This window comes from Myripristis murdjan, chromosome 24 (genome assembly GCF_902150065.1).
Source record: "Myripristis murdjan chromosome 24, fMyrMur1.1, whole genome shotgun sequence".
NCBI classification, from domain to species: Eukaryota; Metazoa; Chordata; class Actinopteri; order Holocentriformes; family Holocentridae; genus Myripristis; species Myripristis murdjan.
In genome coordinates this window covers 19865622-19886553 of record NC_044003.1, presented here as the reverse complement: position 1 = coordinate 19886553, position 20932 = coordinate 19865622, and the positions used below count along the sequence as shown (strand labels likewise).

Below are 20932 nucleotides of genomic sequence, written 5' to 3'. Positions count from 1 at the left end.
AATTTCAGGTGAAACAGTACCTGACAGTGAAAGAGCATACATTGATAATAATTTGGCATGCTATTTTAAAAACATCAGCATTAGTCTGACCCAAAGGTAATCATGGCACAATGTAATAGTGGCCTCTCAATATTGCATCTTACAATTCAGTTTTGACAGTTTTTAATTTATTTAACATCCAACAGCTTGATGTCTGTTCTGCACACAGTGGATATACAAACGAAGCCGGTGTTCTCTGAATTCACAGAGAGAATGAAAATGTGTACACAATGTAAAACTAAGGTTTGGTTGAAGTGAGGATCATAGAGACTCAACTGAAAAAAAAACAAACAACAACAACAACAAAAAAATATGTAATAAACATATAATGTGTCAGTGTGAGTGAGTCAATGCACTTTCACATAGTGCACCTTTATTATTCAATGAAAACAGATATCTTTACAGTGCGGAGCAGGTGCAAATTAAGGCCAAATAAAAGGTGTCGATTTGCCTCAGCCAACATTTGGTGGCCGTTTGGAATAACTAAGTATGTTATGCTGTGTTTACTCTGCAGCACTGTTGGGAAAAAGAACAATACAAGGTCTGAGCCACAGTCAGCATAGGCAAATCAGGCCACAGCCATATAAAGACAAACAGCAAACAAATAACCACAGACGGAATAGAACTGCTATGTTGTTGTTAGGAAGGCCTGCTACACACTCACTGGCTGGAAGCAGAAATGAGAAAGAAACAGAAAATAATGACTAAATGATAATTAATCTGTCTGTTTGAATGTATGTTCTACTACAATATACTTCTATACACTCCAGTGCTGAAACGTCATTGAAATGCCGGTTCAGACGACATTTCCTCTAAGACTGACATCTGCCTGCCTGGAACAATATTTGACTGAAGGTTCTCTTAAAGTCAATTTGTCATTGTGATGCACCCTTTGAATAAACAAGGTCATTGATTTGTGTAAAGTAGTCTTGCTGTGTTTAACTGATTTGATTGGCAAAGTAAACCAAAACAATACTTATTTTGCATTTAATTTGGGGATATTTAGTTGTTTGAAAATGTTGTAACAAGTTCTCTGAATGGCAAAAATAGCAAGGGAAAGTTAAAAACTGAACTTTTTTTCATAAGCAGATTACATCAATGTATGTAAAGGCTTTGTTTGCATCCTGCAAACACACACACACACACACACACACACACACGCAAACACGCACACACGCACACACACACACACAAACACACACACCGACTCTGTGTTCTATGTTATTACAAAATGTACAATTTTCTGTTCACATTTACAAGACATTTCTAAAGAGTCTGGGAGGTGCAATAAGAAAAAAAAATCAGTAAAAAAAATTGACTCGTTTGGGGACAAATGTCCTCTGGAACATCCTTTATCCCTGAGGATCTTTGGGGTCTGCGCACGAGTTTGCCCAAATCTTTGTTGTCAATTGCAGTCACAGTCAGAAGGGAAGAGTACTGTACACCTGTTTCATCATGGCCATGAATCAACTAAAACGTGGAAACAAGTAAATACATTTCAGGGAACAAGTTATATCTAGTGACCATAAATTAGTAAATCGTGGCCTCAAGTTTTTTTTTCTTCTTCTTCTTCTTTTTCTTCTTCTTCTCATTGCACTGCTCAGGCTCCTTACATTTCATATAAAACTATTCTCAGTCACACTGTGCAAACTGGAATTTGTTTGTAAAAGACTGTAAGACCACAGTTTGGCCGTTTTAGAAAATTCACTTTCGTTATCTTGCTTCTAACACTAGAACTCAGATGCACCAGAGCTGCTTGAGGGGCCACCCAAGGCCACATTGTAACCATCTGAAACAAAAAGACAAACAAAGAAAAATATGAACGAAAATATTGTTGTGAAATAATGTGACAACCGATGCAAAAAGGCAAACAGTGCTGTCCCCCTACATGCATCAAGCTGAATGTTCAGACAGGAAGACCATCTTCTACTCATGGCTGAGCTTTAAATATATTTCTCACTTGTTATCCTGCCTATTCTTTTCTCATGCATGCTCATTCATAACTTCCTTTGCTGTCATTATCTGGGGCTGTTAATTGAGGTAGATGAGCTGTTCACACCACCTGGTCATGTCTATCCAATAGCAACACACCTGGCTAGTTAACCTATCATCTTGCTATGGTCTTTTTCAAAGGCAGAATGAGAAGGATTTTCCTAAAAAACTAACAAAAAAACAAAACAAAACAAAACAAAAAAACAAAAACAAAGTATTGACTCATCCAAAACCAGAGTGAATCTGGAGTTGGCTTTCAGCAGCTGGCGAGCACTGAGGGAGAGGATGATGATGAAGAGCGACGCAGTGTTGGCCTGTTTCCTGTTGGACAGGTAGGTGCCGGAGGGCCGGGACAGTAAGAGAACGTTTTACACTCCATCGTCATCCTAGGAAACTTAGCCAAGCAGTGTGTTTACAGTCCGCAACTGACAAATCGTACTCATTCTGCCTTTAAATGGGTTTCTCCCCGTGCCTTTAGTGCTGTGTTCTGCCGTTCTCGCATCCCTCCACCTCCCCAACTCAACCTGGACCTCCCAGATTCATAAGTTGGTCAATCTCATCAGATGTCGTTAGCCACCAGTGTCTGGACTCCAGGGGTGTATTTATCATGCTGCTACTCGGGGCTAATGCCTCTTAATCTGAAAACCTTCCTGCAGAGTCTAAGCGCCAAAGATTTTCCAAGACCGATCTTCACTTATCTACTGTAATAAACTATATTTTCTCCATTCTCTTGCTTCTTCTGTTTGGAATGAGATTACCGCTCAAGAAACAGCCATGAGGACCAGATTTTCTCAGTGCATTTAGTTTGGCTCAGACCCTCTAGGCATAATGGTGATTTGTCAAAACTGTGCAGGGTTAAAAGGCTTAAAGTAAAGCAACTATTAAAATACCAATTATACCTCTTCCTCTTCTCCAGCCCAGTCCACTTGATGATGTGGTTCCAGTATTAGTGCTCTAAAAGAAGAATGTGCCCAAAAGCATTGAATACAACTGTAATCAAAAGAGGTCTGATAAACTTTTCACAACAAATGACATGATAAAGTAAACTATTCTTACCGTTGTAACACTTGTAACAGTAGACAGTGTTTTTACAAGTGCTGACCGGCTCTGAAAATTTAAATTTGGTTAGTATATCACTGCAAAACTCAAATTAATTTCAATATATGACATCCTCTACTACAAACAAACAAACAAACAAACATAAACATTCACTTTATGGACCATTTTTTTGGAACAAAAACTCGCTACTCGTTGGAATTTCAAGGCACTGACCACCCACTAGACCTACACTATATTGCCAAAAGTATTCACTCAGCTATCCAAATCATTGAATTCAGGTGTTCCGATCACTACCATGGCCACAGGTGTATAAAATCAAGCACCTAGGCATGCAGACTACTTCTACAAACATTTGTGAAAGAATGGGTCGCTCTCAGGAGCTCAGTGAATTCCAGCGTGGTGCTGTAATAGTGATGTAATAGGATGCAACCTGTGCAATAAGTCCAGTCGTGAAATTTGCTCGCTACTAAATATTCCACAATCAACTGTTAGTGGTACTAAAACAAAGTGGAAGCGATTGGGAACGACAGCAACTCAGCCACGAAGTGGTAGGCCACGTAAAATCACCGAGCGGGGTCAGCGGATGCTGAGGCGCATAGTGCACAGAGGTCACCAACTTTCTGCAGAGTCAACAGCTAAAGACCTCCAAACTTCATGTGATCTTCAGATTAGCTCAAGAACAGTGCGTAGAGAGCTTCATGGAATGGGTTTCCATAGCCTTAGCCTTACATCACCAAGCGCAATGCAAAGCGTCAGATGCAGCAGTGTAAAGCATGCCGCCACTGGACTCTAGAGCAGTGGAGACGTGTTCTCTGGAGTGACCAATCACGCTTCTCTGTCTGGCAATCTGATGGACGAGTCTGGGTTTGGCGGTTGCCAGGAGAACGGTACTTGTCTGACTGCACTGTGCCAAGTGTAAAGTTTGGTGGAGGGGGGATTATGGTGTGGGCTTGTTTTTCGGGAGTTGGACTCGGTCCCTTAGTTCCAGTGAAAGAAACTCTTAATGCTTCAGCATACCAAGACATTTTGGACAATTTCATTCTCCCAACTTTGTGGGACCAGCTTGGAGATGGCCCCTTCCTGTTCCAAAATGACTGCGCACCGGTGCACAAAGAAGGTCCATAAAGACATGGATGAGCGAGTTTGGTGTGGAAGAACTTGACTGGCCTGCACAGAGTCCTGACCTCAACCCGATAGAACACCTTTGGGATGAATTAGAGCGGAGATTGCGAGCCAGGCTTTCTGTCCAACATCAGTGTCTGACCTCACAAATGCACTTCTGGAAGATTGGTCAAAAATTCCCATAAACACACTCCTAAACCTTGTGGAAAGCCTTCCTAGAAGAGTTGAAGCTGTTATAGCTGCAAAGGGTGGGCTGACATCATATTAAATCCTATGGTTTAAGAATGGGATGTCACTCACGTTCATATGCGTGTGAAGACAGACGAGCGAATACTTTTGGCAATATAGTGTACTTTTATGTTCCACTTCTCAGTGATGGATGATGCTGCAAGTAAGCGACAACTGACTCTAAAACCCTTCAACTACCAAGGTTAAAAAATCTTCCTGACAAGTGAAGCACTATAGTTATTATTTTTCATTGTCTATTATGTCCTCACTAAACAGTTCTTTTGAATAGCCAGATTACTTATTTTTATTGTTAAACGGATAACTCGTGTATTGACCCTTTGCAGACACGTCACAATTATCACGTGACATCGGAGGCGGCGCCATGATGGACGGCAGAAGAATAGTGGACGTCAATTTAAGACAAGGAGGCGCATTGTAGTTCGTGCCATTCCGTGGTTGTAGATAGTTTTTAATTTACTTTTATGGTGGTGAGATGGTGATTTCCGTGCAGTGTGCCAACAGGCAAGGCTGTACGCCTAATCTAGCCTTTTACAGGATACCTTTTGATGCGGACAGAAGACAGTGACGGGTAGCTGCTAACAATCGTAAGGGCTGGCAGCCGTCCAAATACTCCCGGATCTGCAGCGAACATTTTTTACAAGGTCAGTTTCATATTAAAACGTTATCAAACTTATATAACCTTAGCTATGTTAGAGTCAGTCAAAACAAACTGTGTAGTTAGCTAACGTAGCTACCGTTAGCTAACAAGGACTCTTCATATTAGCTGGCACTCCTAATTCAGCAATAAGCCCCGAGAAGCCGTGGGTTACAGTGGTTTTACAGCGGCTGAGGGGCGTTCTAAGGCACGACGTGCAGCCGTTGTAAAATCACTGTAACCCACGGCTTCTCGGGGCTTATTGCTGAATTAGGAGTGCCAGCTAATATGAACAGAGTCCTGAGAAGGACTAGCTAGCTAACGTCAGTAGCTAGCTAGCATCGCTACTGGTAAACAAACCCTACTTGAGTTTGTTAGCTAACGGTAGCTACGTAAGCTAACTACACAGTTTGTTTTGACTGACTCTAACATAGCTTGGGTTATATAAGTTTGATAACGTTTTAATATGAAATTGACCTTGTAAAAAATGTTCGCTGCAGATCCGGGAGTATTTGGACGGCTGCCAGTCCTTTGACGATTGATAGCAGCTACCCATTGCCGTCTTCTGTCCGCATCAAAAGGTCTCCTGTAAAAGGCTAGAATAGGCGTACAGCCTTGCCTGTTGGCACACTGCACGGAAATCACCATCTCACCACCATAAAAGTAAATTAAAAAACTATATACAACTACGAAATATCACTAAGTCTAATGCGCCTCCTTGTCTTACATTGACGTCCACTGCTCTTTTGCCGTCCATCATGGCGTTCATATTTCGTGCGACTGGATCGTGACGTCACGTGCAAAGGGTCAATAGCAGATATGGTTTCTTAATGCCCCTTCCAAGTGTTTGGTGAGCAATTGATACAGACACATACATACCGTTTTGTCCAATAGCGTTGCAAACACCAATATGAAGAAGCCCTTTATAAAGATAGAAAATTAGAACTTCACTATTAAAGACAACCTACGCATATGATGCACATACAGCATTAGTAACTTCTTTATGTCACATACCTGCAATGAATTGAAGACTGCAAATGCAATATGGATTCCTTCATTTCTGGGACTGATCATGGTTCCTATTCCCAGACACCAAGTCGTTCCAAATAAAGGTGTGAGGACAACCAAATTTCGAGCAATACTCAACAGCACATGATTCTGATGAGCTGAAGTGGCATTCCCCGTTCCTCTGCTGCTGAAAATTTTGCACATCACTACAACCAGGATGAACAGGTTTACAACCACAATCAAGAGCGCAGGGATCACAAATGCCAGCAGAGCTTTGGACTCATCCCAGTTCAGCCAGCAGACCCCAGTTCTTTGGACGTACTGGTTGTTGGGTGCAGTTACAGCTATTGTAATGATTGCAATGATGAGAGGTGCCCCATAGCCTAGAGAGAAACCAATAGCCATGGCGTGTTCAGACACAACTCCATCAAAGACATGCACTGAATAGTAGAGCACAAATAGAGCAGATGCCAACATCCAGAAGAAAAGGGCCAGATAGAAGAAGTGGATGAAGAATGTTGCTGCTCTGCATGCTGGTGGATTTTCAACATTTGGACTTGAAATGGCAGCTGCGATAATAAACCAAATGTCTGCAATTAGGAGACACACAGCAATGTTGACAATGGAAACATGATATAAGCGTAAAGTGTTGTTGTTGCATACTTTTCTCCATATGATGGCTTCAATGATGAGACATATCACCAAGCACCCCAAGGATATGCCCACTCCAATGTACGTTATATAAGCCAAAATAGCTTGAATTTCTTTGGGAATGAAGGCCGACATAAGGATGGAGAATGAGGTGAGATGGTTGCAGTTGCAAGTGACAGTTTCGTTAGCGTTAGACACCAACTCGCATCCCTCATCGTCCCATCCACCAAGACCATTGAAGAGGCTGAAGTTCCAGAAGACACACTGAGGGTTTCCTAGGGTCTCATTTATGATATCAAAGCTGAATGACACATTGTTGATGCTGCCTTTGAAATTTACCAGAACCACATTTCCGTTGATGGTGTTTATAGTAGAATTGCTTGCGTTTCTTGCAGGGAGTACATTATCCATTGAGGCAAATGTTATGGTAGTGATCGTGCTAGAGGGGTCGCCAGGCACTGAAACATCTATCACCACAGAAGAGTTAAGATCAGCACTGAAGGAGCCTGTGATCGCTGTTTTGTTCAACAGGATGAGTGGTGTGGCAATTTCAAAGGAGTCATTGCTTAGAGCATTTGATACAGTCTCAAGGGATAAAAGCAACGCTGAACTGGCACTTAGAGGTTCAAGGCTGGCACTCCTTTGAGCTGAACTGTTTCTAGTTGCATTGGCATTTAGAAAGTCCCATGACTCCTTTGCTCCATCTGACACGAGGACATCTACTGTTGTCAGGATATCCTGAATACAAAGGGAAAAATGCAATATATTTGATGAAAAAGACACAAAAGCGGAAACAAACATTAATCAATAATTAATAAACTGGCTTACATTAGTGTACAATAGAGTTCTCATCGGGCCTGAAAATTAAGACCCGACCCGACCCGGGCCTGACTGGGCCAGCCCGAGGCCCGACCCGACCCGACTAATTAGCCGAACTTTAGGCCCGACAGCCCGATAAAGCCCGAAAAAAAAAAATCGCCAAATTCGCCATTATTTAGCAGAGCCGGTCGGCCGCGGCACCGGGGCACCATCAGTCGGTATCAGGCGAGCCGGCCGCGGCACCGGCCAGCATGAGGCAGCTCACTTGTCAGATCCGGCAGACCTGACGGGTGGGCGCGGTATCGGACGGTGCCGCGTCCGGCCTGCCTGATGCCGACTGATGGTGCCGCGGCATATGCGGGTCAATACGGTAGTCTAGAAAACTGGAGATTTTTTTTTTTTTTTTTTTTCTCATGCGCCCCCAAGTAGATTGCGCCTTGGGCAGTTGCACTGCCCATAGCAGAAACCGTCCCTGCTGCCGAGTCTGCCAGCACAGCGGGATACTGCTGCAACTCTCTCTCTGCCAGCACAGCGGGATACTGCTGCAACTCTCTCTCATGCTGCAACTCTCTCTTGTTTGCACTGCGCTCGCACAGCTGGTTGTCTGTCTGTCACTGAAAGTTTAGCCTCCAAATCCAATCCAGTCTCTCACTCTCCACCAGTCACATAAAAATGAAACGTCATAATCAATAACAGCACACATAATTCTATTTTTTTTATTTAAGAAAAAAAAAAAAAAAAAAAAAAAATCCCCCACAGAACCCGAAGCCCGACCCGACCCGCCCAATTCACGTAAATTTTAGGCCCGACCCGACCCGAAAATGTCGGGTCGGGTCGGGTCGGGTTCGGGCAGAATATGAGAACTCTAGTGTACAACACTGTAGCCCAATTCACATACCGTAATTTGATTTTCATTTATTGGAGAGGACCGTGAAACATTTGCCACCTGTTCGAGTATTTTAACAATGGCACCAATGTTGGCAGGGGATTCAACTATTCTCTCAGTGAAGTTGCCCGTGACATTGCTGAGTCGCCCCAGGAAATCTGAGAGTATAATCTCATCCAGAAACTGTGAGATTTAAAAAGAAGAAAGCATTTTCATTCTAGAGTAACACATAGTTCAGATATTATTACTATCTTACCAGTTTCACTTTTTAATTATTAACTTCCTGTTTTATTATGCACCATCCTATGATTTCATTTCATGTTGTAAAGCACTGTGTGACTGTGTTTTGATAAATACAAATAAAGTTATTATTATTATTATTATTATTATTATTATTATTTGTTGTAGTAGTAGTAGTAGCTGTAGTAGTAGTGGTAATAGTATCATTACATAAAAATGGAGCAGAATGCACCATCTTATTTTGCAGTAAAGATACATGTTTAATCCTAAAAACTGTAAATGATTATATTTATCCCCAGCGATAATTCAGGCTCTTCCCACTATGGGCATGGTCACACTTACCACAGAATCACAGATCTCAATGTGCTAACATCTAGTGAGCGGAATACAAATTAACTTAACTTGAAATCTAACTTATTTCTCATTTTTATGGACACCCTAACGCCACCTTAAGAAACCAAGGAGGTCTTTGGACCCAAATTTAGGAGCCACTGTGCTAGCTCGCCAGCGAATGAGTCTTGTGACTGTTAGGGCCCATGTGTGAGAGCAGTGATGTGGTCACATGCTACGTACAGCATGCAGGCATTGTGTGCATACTCCTCAAGTTGAACCTCCTCACAGAGGGTGACAGAGGCCTTCCTGTGCATTATGCATATAAAACTGTAGTGTGTCCATGTCTTAATTATGCCAGTACTGTAAAAAATGTGTGTTTTCTGTGCACAGATGACAAACATGTGCGCTGACAGCCTATATCCTGTGTGTACAAATTATTCTTGATGTTACTGATGATACATTCCCATTCAGCCAATACAATATTAATGAATTTAGAAAATGTGAGGAGGGTAAAAATGTGCTCCGGTATTTAGGATATCTAGAATTTTTTTCCTTCCTATATTGAAGCAACAATAAAAACAGCTGATCAGGAATGATTTACTGACTCCAAATATGTCTCATGTTCTACTGGGATTGAAAAAGTGTAGCTGGGGTGCTCTTACAACCTAAGTGTTTTTGGATTCACTAAATCCTACTGGCATGAATCAGAAAATTAATTTGATCCCTTTTCTATAAACATGAATTTACATTACAGCTTCCAGAATATAACCTATTGTTGACATTCAGAACTGTAGGGAATGTGCTGCTGCATTTGTACATAATGACGAAGGCTGGATGCCCGAAAACGTTTTGTATATAGTCAGACAAACGGTCAAGTAGACTTACTGAGTGATGTATTTCTAAGTGTGACCCAATTGACTAAGCGTGCAACTTTTCTTGTTTATGACAAATCTTTGACCAGGTATGTCAGGGGCCACAGAAGACCTGATTAACTTAACCTGATTAACAAAACCTCTAAGTGGAGTCGCATTACACCACAGAATTAAGGTTTGTCTCAACCCAAAGAACAACATATGATCTTCTCACACTGACTGGGTTCAGTTTTTTGCCGTTTCTACAAAGGGGGCCTGTTGGGGTGTCCTCGAACTCAGCATGTACCTGGTGACACTTTGGTTGACACATGACCATGCACACTTGTTGTCATGCTCTTTATTATGGATTCTGGACCAGCAGTATTAGCTTTACCAGCTTCCATTCCACACTTTGTTCTTCCTAATCATTGTCCGTCACCACATTTCGACTGCCTGGGTGATATCGACATGTAGTTGGAGTGCAGTGTCACCTGGGACTCGGACAGGAGCGCCAACAACACTTTCAGGATGCAGCTGTCTTGACGATCTCCCCATTCACCACTGGCTTCACAAACTGCTGTCTTCTCCCCCTCTTCATCTGGTTTGCAGGCAGCTTTAGCCGTGTCACCAACCCTTCCACTACCAAATTCATCATCATCAAGACATGTAAACGCTGAGGAAGAAGAGGTAGTGTGAGTTTTATTAATGTAATTCCTTTTAACAGAAAATCCTCTGAAACATTTGGATCAACACTTACCTTCTGGGGATATGTCGACTGTTATTGTCTCCTTAAATTTCCGATTGTTTTGCTCTTCACAAATGATTTGCTTCTCCTGGTTTTCACAGTCGGTAATCTCGTAATTATGAGTAATCGCAGCGGAGCTACTGCCTAAACATACAGCAAATTAAACACTCAACCCAAGATTAGAAAAATAACTATTGTTATTTAATGACATCTGACATCAGGGATAACTTTCTTTGTAGCTGTTGAGTTAATTAATACTGAATAAGTGCTAGTAATTCAAATTGAGTTCTTTCCACAAAAAAAAAAAAAAACTGCATAAGTGTATGCAGCATGCATACTATTTCAGCTGTTTCAGTGGATTTATCTTATTAAGCTTGTTTTTCCCATGCTTACTGTACCTTGCACAAGTACCTCATCCCCATCTTTGAGCTGCACCCGGTACGGGCTTTGGACAGAGCATTGCAACAGCACTCGTGTCGTGCTTCCATCCTCACATTTGACATTTGTCCTGATGGGGTTCACTTGGATTGCAGGTACAGGTTTGACGCTGAGAGATCCAGTCTGCAGGAAAACAGTCCTGTCTCTCAGAAAGCACTGGTAAGTTCCTGAAATAAAAAGGCGATCATCAGTGTTGAAACTTAGATAATGTCCAGCCAATGTTGCCAAAAAGAAATGTAAATATGTGAAACACGTAGGTGGTAACACCATGGCTGATAAGTGATGAGTTCTGACTAAATCAGTTTTTAGGTTGTTATATGATGAAGTTCATATTTTTTTCACAACTGTTGATTATTTAGTTTGTTTAGTTAGTTGTTTTTTTTTATGACTTTGGAGTTAAGAGTCTGAGCCAAATGCACTTCTGTCACCCTTCAATGATAGCAGCTCAGATAAATATCAATGGCACTAATTTTTCCATAACGATAATGAAAGACAATGGTATCTTTGAATGATCTTACACTATTAGATATCATCATTGTTTCTGGTGTTCAGGAGTTTTATTTTGTGATGAAGTACTGGGATTTCAGCCATTTATTTATTCATTTATTCATGTATTAATACTGAGGTATACTGGTCACATACTGGTCAATACTGGTCACAACTTTGAATATTGGTGCAAAACAAAACGTCTAGAGAAAGGCCCTGGCTTTTTGATGTCTGAGTAGCTGACACCAAAATCTGTTTACTACTGATGTTTTAGTTCAGTAAGTATCTTAACATTGTGTCATCCTGTCCCTGTTTCCCCATCCATCCAATAAGATGAATACAAACAAATAAATGGGACCTAAAGTGTTAGACAAGACTCATTTCTTTCACTGATCTCAGAAAAAAAAGTTCTAAAACAGTTTTCTTGAGCTCGATGTTCTTATTGAAATAAGATTGTTGTACCATGACTGCAGACACTTTAGGCAGTGATATATAAATATTTAAAAAATAGATGCAATAGCTGTAATCTAAATTTTAGCCTAAGAAAAAACCCTGCATTCATCCAGGTCATGGCACAAGGGAAAACAACACATTCATGCATAAATGTGTGTGTTCTGGAAACACTGTTGGCTGAAACACACTGCAGCTGTTACTTACCAGAGTCACTGAGGAAAGCAGGAGTCACTGTTAGCTTTGCTTGACCATTCTGTTTAAAAGCTTGGTGTCTCACAGTGATTGGCTTTTCATTAATTTTCCACTCTGCTGTCCAGTTTTCTCTAAAATTTAGACTGTCAGGCGGCGGCCCACATGTAACAGTCACAGCTTCTCCAGCAAATATCTGATTTGGTGTAAAACTTAAAGGTGTTGGACCTGAAAGATGAAATAAAAGTCAGCCCATTACTGTGCACACGTCAATCTGTGCACAGATAAGATATTATATAAGAATATCATGGATAGACCTATCAGGATATTTTTATAAACTTGTACAAGGCAGAATCTATCAGTTTTACTTTGAGTTATTATGTTGAATTTTTCCCCTAGCTGTGAAGATATTCCATTTTCTACTGAAGCAAGTTCCCCGGGTTCAAAAGAGGTTGCTCGGATAATATATTCAGCGATGACACTCCCACTCCTGAGGGAAAAGAAAAAAATAATAAACCAAAGTTAATCAAAACTTGAGTAATTCCACCTTCTTACGGTAACACTTACTATGGAAAGATTTTGGAAATGTTGTGAGGTGGATAGAGGCACCATTTGGCAAAATCCCACAAAGCTAATGCTCCAGCAATCCTTTAGTTCAATCAGTGTGAAATACTGGGAGTGACAGGAACATGGGAAAACTGAACTTACCTCAATTTCTTTAACTCTGCTGATATCAGATTGCTGATGAACATCTCAGACTGTACTTTAATCTGTGTGAGAGAGTGACAGACATGTTATCAGGTTCTACAAACAAAACAGTGACAAGACATCTCAATGTGACAATAAAACTCTGAATAGCACATGTAGCGCACACACACACACACACACACACACACACACACACACACACACACACACACTTTAAGACTCACAACAGCATCGATTTCTTTGAACATCTCATGGTCGGGGTTGTTGAAGGAAGGATTAAACTCGAGGTCCATTGAAAACTCAAGGTTCCTCTCGAGAACAGAAAAAGAAATAGTTGGGTCCGTTGTTGTTGTTGTTGTTGTTGTTGTTGTTGTTGGCGTTGTTGGCGTTATCATTGTTGTCACTGTAAACCAAAAGATATCTAACACTTGAGTACCGCAGCAAGCCGTGTTTAGAAACTTCTTCTTCTTTTTTTTTTTATTTAATCAGGTTGCAGATTACCTAAAATTGTCATCAGTCATATCATTTCTTATATTATCCAGTCTCTGTAATGGGATCCCATATCTTTCAGTTACACGTGGGCCACACTGTCTACCTGAGCAGTGTGTTTGCACCATAGAGCCTCTCCATTTTCATTTTGGTGCCCATACTGACATCACAGCAGCCGCACAGCCTGTGTGAGCAGCGTGTGTGTGCCTGTGTGTGGACGTTGTGTGTGTGTGTGTGTGAGCTGCAGCACTTCAGACAGGCAGCCGTCACACACAGGAAGAAGCAATCAGCCTGACCCGGATGTTACATTTGAATTAGAAGACTGGGGAAAAACAGATACTCAGTCACTGGTATGAGGAAATAACTTCAGGTGACATGCACGGGGATTTTGAAGTCAACGAAATCCACAAGGTGTCCAAGGTGTTTCCCCTGCCCTCTGCCCACATAGCGCTGGGACAGGCTCCAGCACCCCATGACCCTAACTAGGAGAGGCAGTTTGGAAAATGAATGAATGAGGAATCCACATGAGGTAAGGAAAGAGCAGGAGATTTAGTAAACTGCCTTTATCAATTCCCAGGGCATAACGAGGTAAAAATCAAGGTTAAAAGATACATTTCTTTTTACTTGTTGTACTGATGTACATTTTAATCTAGTCCCCTTCACCACGGTGCTGCAGGTGTGCCTTTGCTGTGCTGGCACAAAATGACCAAATAGCTCTTGGTCACGCCCAGGTGAGCTAGCACCTGCACCTGCGCCTTGATTTACGAAACTTGAGCCTCATGTCTCAGAGAACTGAGATAACCTGTGTAACCCATCAACAGTGCATGTGATGAAATACCTGTTTGTGTTGGAGTGGCACTTGGCGTAGTCTGTGTTGTTGATGATTGGCACAGAGTGAGACCTGATCAATTAAAAGAAACAAACAAACAAAAAAACATGAGTAAATAAAATTAGCAGAAAATTGTTGTAGATGCAGTTTGAAATATTGTATGTGCTGAAATATTGTTTCAGTAATGAGAAACTAATAGATGCTACCCTATGACACCCTTACAGACTTAATTATATTCACCCTTGTTTGGCTCAGTAGTTCTAGTTATGACTCCTCTACTGGTTTGCATAAATTAGTAAATATACTCACCTGTGATTGGTTCACAAAACTGTCCATCATAAGGAAGTCCATTTATACAGCCACAGGTTTCTGCTACTGTGCTGTTGCACACATCATGTGTCACACATTTGTCACATGACCAACCAAACCGCTCCTCACAATTACACTGGTGCACTCCAGTGGTGTCTGGCTTGCACACTATGGAGGAAACAAATCAGGAAAAACTCCTCAAGCCAAACTATGCAAATCAACCCCATCATGATTTTTTCCCCTTGTTTAATTAAAGAACAAATTTGCAGCAAGAATTTGTTTACCTGTTGTGAGATTTACCTCTGTTGCAACTACAGATTTAGTGATGGTGTTTGGTAAGGAGACATTTCTCAGCTGGTGCCTCAGAAGATCAGTGAAATCTGGTGGCACTTCAGCAACTGGGACGCGTATTGCAAGCACAACTTCAATTTCAGTCAGCTTTTTCACTGCAAAAAGAGCAGGACTTTTTTGAGGACTAAATGAAACACAACTGGCAACAAGTTTGAAGCCTGTTTGACCCATGTAACAGCTTTGAAGTAAAACATGCTAGCACTTACTTTTTTACAGAAACTGTTTAAATTTCTGAATGGTGCACTTCTCATTAATTCTTAAAATGCTTCATGTAACCGTGAAAACCACCAGAATCAAAACACTACCCTCTAACACAAATTGATAATGGCATTAATTTCTGCAGAAGCTGACTCACACTCTCTTGTTCTTCTGGCATGAAAGTGTGACACTTGTGCATCTGTCAATTCCTGGAAAAGATTGATCTCAGTATTACATATTGTCTGTCTGGGTCGGGGTGGTCTCTGTGGTGGTGCCCCCTGTAGTCGTGGGCTGGGACGCCTCCCGGTGTGGATGGCTCCCAAAGAATGAATGGTGTTTCCTCATCTGGTCCCTCAGTGCTCAGCCATATTTTATTCTATCTTTGGGTTGGGTTGGGGTGGGCTGGGGCGTGGTGAGGTGTATGCCTGGAGTGTATGCATGTGTGAAATATGTTGTACTTGTGTGTGTGTGCGTGTGTGGGGGAGTATGAGGGGGTGGGGGATTAGGGTTGTATGTATTTTAATGTAAAGCACTTTGTGTTGCATTTGTTTTATGTATGAAAGGTGCTATATAAATAAAATTTGATTTGATTTGATTTGATTTGATATTGTCTTATCAATCAACTATTGGCAAATTAAGCACTTATCCAATTCTCTTCATCAACTTGATCACTGCCTTAAACATAGTGCTTTACTAAATTCATGACACTATGAACTACGTGGAGCTCTGACCCACAGCGTTAGTTTCCATGGCTGGTTTGGTGTTATCTTAGAACTTACAAGCTGACAGGGAAAATGGAAAATGACACTGACAGACTTCTCAGCAAGAGCCATTTTAATGATTTCATTGACAATTTTCAGAATTGTGTTTGTTTGATCAGGCAATGTGTTTTTGGCTCAGTCTTCATGTGCTGCTGCTCGTCTTGGTTACCTCCCTTCAGAGGACAGTTTTACTCTTAAAGTGGCTATCCGACTCAAAATTATGGGTAGATAAAAATAAACAAAAAGCAATCAGCAGAGCGCAGACCTCTTCTGAGGACAGAAGGGCTTAGCACAAAGACAGCACAACGACAGCCATCATTTCCTTGCCAGGGCTGTTGTCAGTGCCTCCATGACCCTTAACCCCAACCCCCCCCCACCACGTTTCACGATATGATGTGTATGAAAACTACAGCCATTTGTGCTTACCCTCGCCCACTGCCATGCCCCTGCTTGAGGTTTCACCTCCTTCGTGGAGGTAAGAAACAAGAAAACAAACAAAAACAATACTGTATACTACAAATACTTGTATCTATCACCCTCTTACCTCAGGAGGTAAATGTCGGGGCTGTCTGTCTGCCTGTGTCTCCAGACTGCAGTATAGGAGCACAAGAGCAATCACCTGTCTTACTGCCTTGTGTGATGCCATCACTGAAAAGAGAGATAAAACACCAGAAACACATTGGAGTCCATTACTGAACCCCTCACAAATCATCTGCCTGTAACTTTAAGTGCCTGAAACTAGTTTTAGGAAAGAACTGCACAAAGCATTAGAATTGTTTGGAATGCTGCAAGGAAAACAACAACAGTGCATTCAATGCATCACTTTCTTGCTGATTGTTATGGAGGTTTGAGGCAGTCAGTCAAGTTTCAGGGCATGATGGCATAATCTCTATGCATCTTTGTAGTTTTGCATATCTGGGGTAACTTACACCTCTGCCTTATCTTTGTGTGTCTGCATGTGTCGTGGTAGAAGCTGTCACGAATGCAAAATTATTATAGTTGACTAAAACTAAACTAAAAACTAGTAAGGGTATTTTATCAGATATTTGACCAATCTGCCAACTAAATCGTTACCAAGAAATTTCTTCACCAATGTGTTTCTAAAGGTGTGTAATAACATGTACTAAAAGGTTGAAATTCAACTCCTGGGGGAAACCCCATAAAAAACTGCTTAAAGTTGGGGTACCGATAACCGATTTTTCAAAAATTCTAAAGTGCTTAAATTGGACATAAGTAACTTTTCAGGGGTCAAACTAGGGGTTTTTCATGATGATGCTGATTGCTAGCATTTATTTTTCACCAAGACCACTCCCTGGTGGAAAAACGGCCGCACCCACATTTCCCACTCGGGAATATTTGACCAAGAAGGAGAGTGATGGAGTGCTGCGGCAGATGACCTGGCCTCCACAGTCACCGGACCTGAACCCAATCCAGATGGTTTGGGGTGAGCTGGACCGCAGAGTGAAGGCAAAGGGGCCAACAAGTGCTAAACACCTCTGGGAACTCCTTCAAGACTGTTGGAAAACCATTTCAGGTGACTACCTCTTGAAGCTCATCGAGAGAATGCCAAGAGTGTGCAAAGCAGTAATCAGAGCAAAGGGTGGCTATTTTGAAGAAACTAGAATATAAAACATGTTTTCAGTTATTTCACCTTTTTTTGTTAAGTACAGAACTCCCCATGTGTTCATTCATAGTTTTGATGCCTTCAGTGAGAATCTACAATGTAAATAGTCATGAAAATAAAGAAAACACATTGAATGAGAAGGTGTGTCCAAACTTTTGGCTGTACTGTATATAAATATTCCACACAAATCGAAAATGTAAAAGGCATCAGTTCCTTGCCAGATGCTGGGCGTTTAGAACAGCAAATGTAAAAGTTTTCATGAACCGGATTTTGTTTTAATCTCTAGTGTGTTGTTGCATCAGTATGTGATGGAGACGAAAGTTGCAAAACAAACATGTATTTAAATGAAGGTGGCGAGGATTATCCTTTGAGGTAAAAACATTCATTAAAAATGGGGGCTTCACAGTTAAATTTATATTTGCTCGTAAAAATCAATAACTTTAACAGACGGTGACAGCTGGAAAAAGAGTGATGCGAGGCAGCTAGGTAATGGAAAGACGAGAATGAGGAAGACAAATGTAAAGATAGATGGATGGATGGATGGATGGATGGATGGATAGATGGATGGCAGCTCCAGCAACATTCCAGCAGCCAAGACTGGCCTCACTGTCCTGAGTGTGTGTTGCGGCTGCTCTCTTCCTCCATGTCAATTGTGTAAACGTTCATTATGTCTTCGCGCAGCGCATTTTAAAGGCGAGGACAGGGGCTCATTTGATTGGTTTAAAGTGAATCGGCTGTGTCAACCCCACTCCACGCCTTCTCTCCTCCCTTCCGCTGGTAGGAGGGACGGCAGAGTACTTGCGCCACGGCGCACGGCATGCCAAACTTGCAAAATCCACCTGGCCACACCCAGTTGGCGAAGCGCAGGTGCGCTGTGCCCCCGCCTCGCCCAGTCTGCGAAACTAGAGCCCTAGGTGTTCACGGTTATGAGCCAGTTCCAATACTAGACCCCATGGCTCCTGAGGAGCTACTCCAGTTCACAAGCTGCAATTGTAATGGAGATTGCAGCAACCGGTGATGCAGCTGCACGTAATGTCAATCTCATTTTATTCTGTTTTTAGGGTGACTCTGTAACATCTGTCTAGGGACTACAGATGAAAAATAGCCTCTTGGCTAACTCTGGCGCATTTACAGTCTCCTGGCTCTTGCTGCTGTTCGCCCTGCCGTTTTCAGGTAACCATAGCAACAAAGACGCCACATAATTCCTTGTGAGTCGAGCATGCACAGTCGTGACTGAATATTCCGGTTCGGGGAGTTTTCCGACTAAGGTTGTTACAAGCCCCAATATTCCGGTTGGAACAGGAATATTTCAGGGGGCTTATTCGGAATTCTCTCCAACCGGAATATGACCTTAGTCGGGTTCGGTGCGTGTTTACATGACACGTGCGCAACCGGAATATTGCGAATATTCCGGTTAATACAGGAATAAGGTGTGCATGTAAACGTACTCATTGACTCCTGAAGCATTTGACATGGTGGATCAGTATTTGCTCTGAGTATTATGCAACTAATTGAAATAAATGCAACTTTATATGTAGGCTAAATGCAAAAGTGGGCGTGGCAGTTTTTCCACTAAGAAGTGGTTGTAGTGAAAAATAAATGCTAGCAATCAACTCAGAATCATGAAAAACCCCTATTTTGTCCCCTCAAAAGTTACTTAAGTCCAGTTTAAGCACTTTAGAATTTTTGAAAAATCGGTTATCGGTACCCCGACTTTGATCAGGTTTTTTCGGGGTTTCCCCCAGGAGTTGAATTTCAACCTTTTAATACATGTTATTACACACCTTTATGAACACACTGATAAAGAAATTTCTTGGTAACGATTTAGTTGGCAGATTTTTATATGTTTCCCTTACTATAAAGCTAGTTGTGAGAAAACATTATTTTAAACCATTATTTTAATGAATAAATAAATAAATACATACATACATAAATAAATAAAAGCAATACTAAACTAACTAAAACTAAGCATTTTGCAACATTTAAAAAAACCCTGAAATGAACTATGAACTAACCCACTCTGGAAACTTAGAAAGAACTAAACTGAATTGAAACCAAAAATAAAAAACAAAGGAAAAATACAAACTAATGAAAAATACAAAACTACAATTACTTTATTTTACAGCACAGATTTATTTTACAGCACACTTTGTATAAGTGTTAAATCTCAAGTTTATCAGCCATAACAAAAGTAGCTCAGCAGCCTGTAAATTGATTTGTTATTTAATCTGTGGCACATTAAAAACTATGAAAACTATGGCAGGTAGTAAATTAACGTGGTTTCTCTTCAATATCACATTACTGTACTGTATGCCTTAAAGTATGATATAAGATAAAGTTAATCTATAAAGCAGGGATTTTTACCTCTGTCACTCTTCTGGCTTCATCGAAGGGTTCTGGTTGTCAGGGAGGCACAATCATCATACTGTGTGATACACAAACATGTCCAGTGGTAAATATTCACTATTCAACTTCCTTGAATACACTTAGAGAGGAACCACTTGTTGGACAAGTTTAGCAGTGCTTGTTTGGTACAGTAAGTAATTCAGTCATGGTCATGTTCCTCCTCAGCAGAGCCACTTTGAAACTTGGCTGACGCCTGCAGGCTTTTGAGGTCATTTGCTGCCATCTTTGTATTTCCACAGTGTCGGTCACAATTTACAAACTGTTTTAAGTGATTTATTCTGCATTGGCCTTAATATAGTAATTTCAACATATGAAGTAACCATACCACTATCGTTAAATCTGGAAGGAAACTCGGGGAACTGTGTGGCACACTGAAACGTGATCAAGATATCCTCCAGGATCATCACCAGTAAGTCCGATTTAGGAATGCAGTCAACCACACCCATAATTTCCCTGCAGGCATTTCTACAGAGCGTTCCATCTCACACAGGCTCTGCCCTCTACAGGATTCTTTGGAGCCCGATGATTGTACACCTTGTGTGTCACCAGGCATTCAGCAGCCTGAGAAAGGCCAGCTATAGGTTAGTCACAGAGGCTGCCCAACCTCCATTAATTTAGACCGCTTAAGCAGGGCAGTAAGGGGACCAATCCAACCCAGTTGTCATGTTGAATGTACTACTGGGCGGAGTCGTGCACATGGAGCATGAGAGAATGCCAGTGTGTATTGCCCAGTGGGGGGTCAGGTGTTAAACAGCAGACACACACACACACTGCCCTTTCCAGAAGTAGCTGTAGCAAGCACAGAGCCTGAAAAGGAGCCCGACACATCCAAGAGGCAGAGTCGTATGAACAGACAGGGTGTAGAGCGATACCCAAAGAGTCCTGTGGAGGGCAGAGCCTGTGTGAGACACAGCACTTAATGTAGGAAGTGAAATCCATTTTGGGTCATTATGCCTATGAAATGTTATAGATTTTTATCTACCACAATCTCTGTGTATATGCAGGCCTTTGTATTTCAATCTGTGAAGTTAGCAGGTTAATAGTTTGTCCACATTATGTGCCA

General features: G+C 41.5%; 1 protein-coding gene across 1 annotated transcript; it reads right to left on the bottom strand.

Moving 5' to 3' along the window:
- Positions 1–1356: 1356 nt before the first annotated feature.
- On the bottom strand, positions 1357–19904 carry adgrf7 (adhesion G protein-coupled receptor F7). Its single transcript, XM_030047007.1, has 19 exons — positions 19828–19904; positions 16384–16487; positions 15236–15287; positions 14814–14975; positions 14530–14697; positions 14230–14292; positions 13127–13305; positions 12903–12964; positions 12563–12684; positions 12210–12422; positions 11027–11233; positions 10641–10772; positions 10375–10556; positions 8472–8642; positions 6110–7492; positions 5975–6016; positions 3088–3138; positions 2931–2985; positions 1357–1828 (listed from the first exon to the last, which is right to left on the bottom strand). The coding sequence occupies exons 2-19, from the start codon at positions 16483–16485 to the stop codon at positions 1770–1772; spliced, it is 3405 nt and encodes a 1134-aa protein (XP_029902867.1). The 5' UTR covers positions 16486–16487; positions 19828–19904; the 3' UTR covers positions 1357–1769.
- Positions 19905–20932: the final 1028 nt, after the last annotated feature.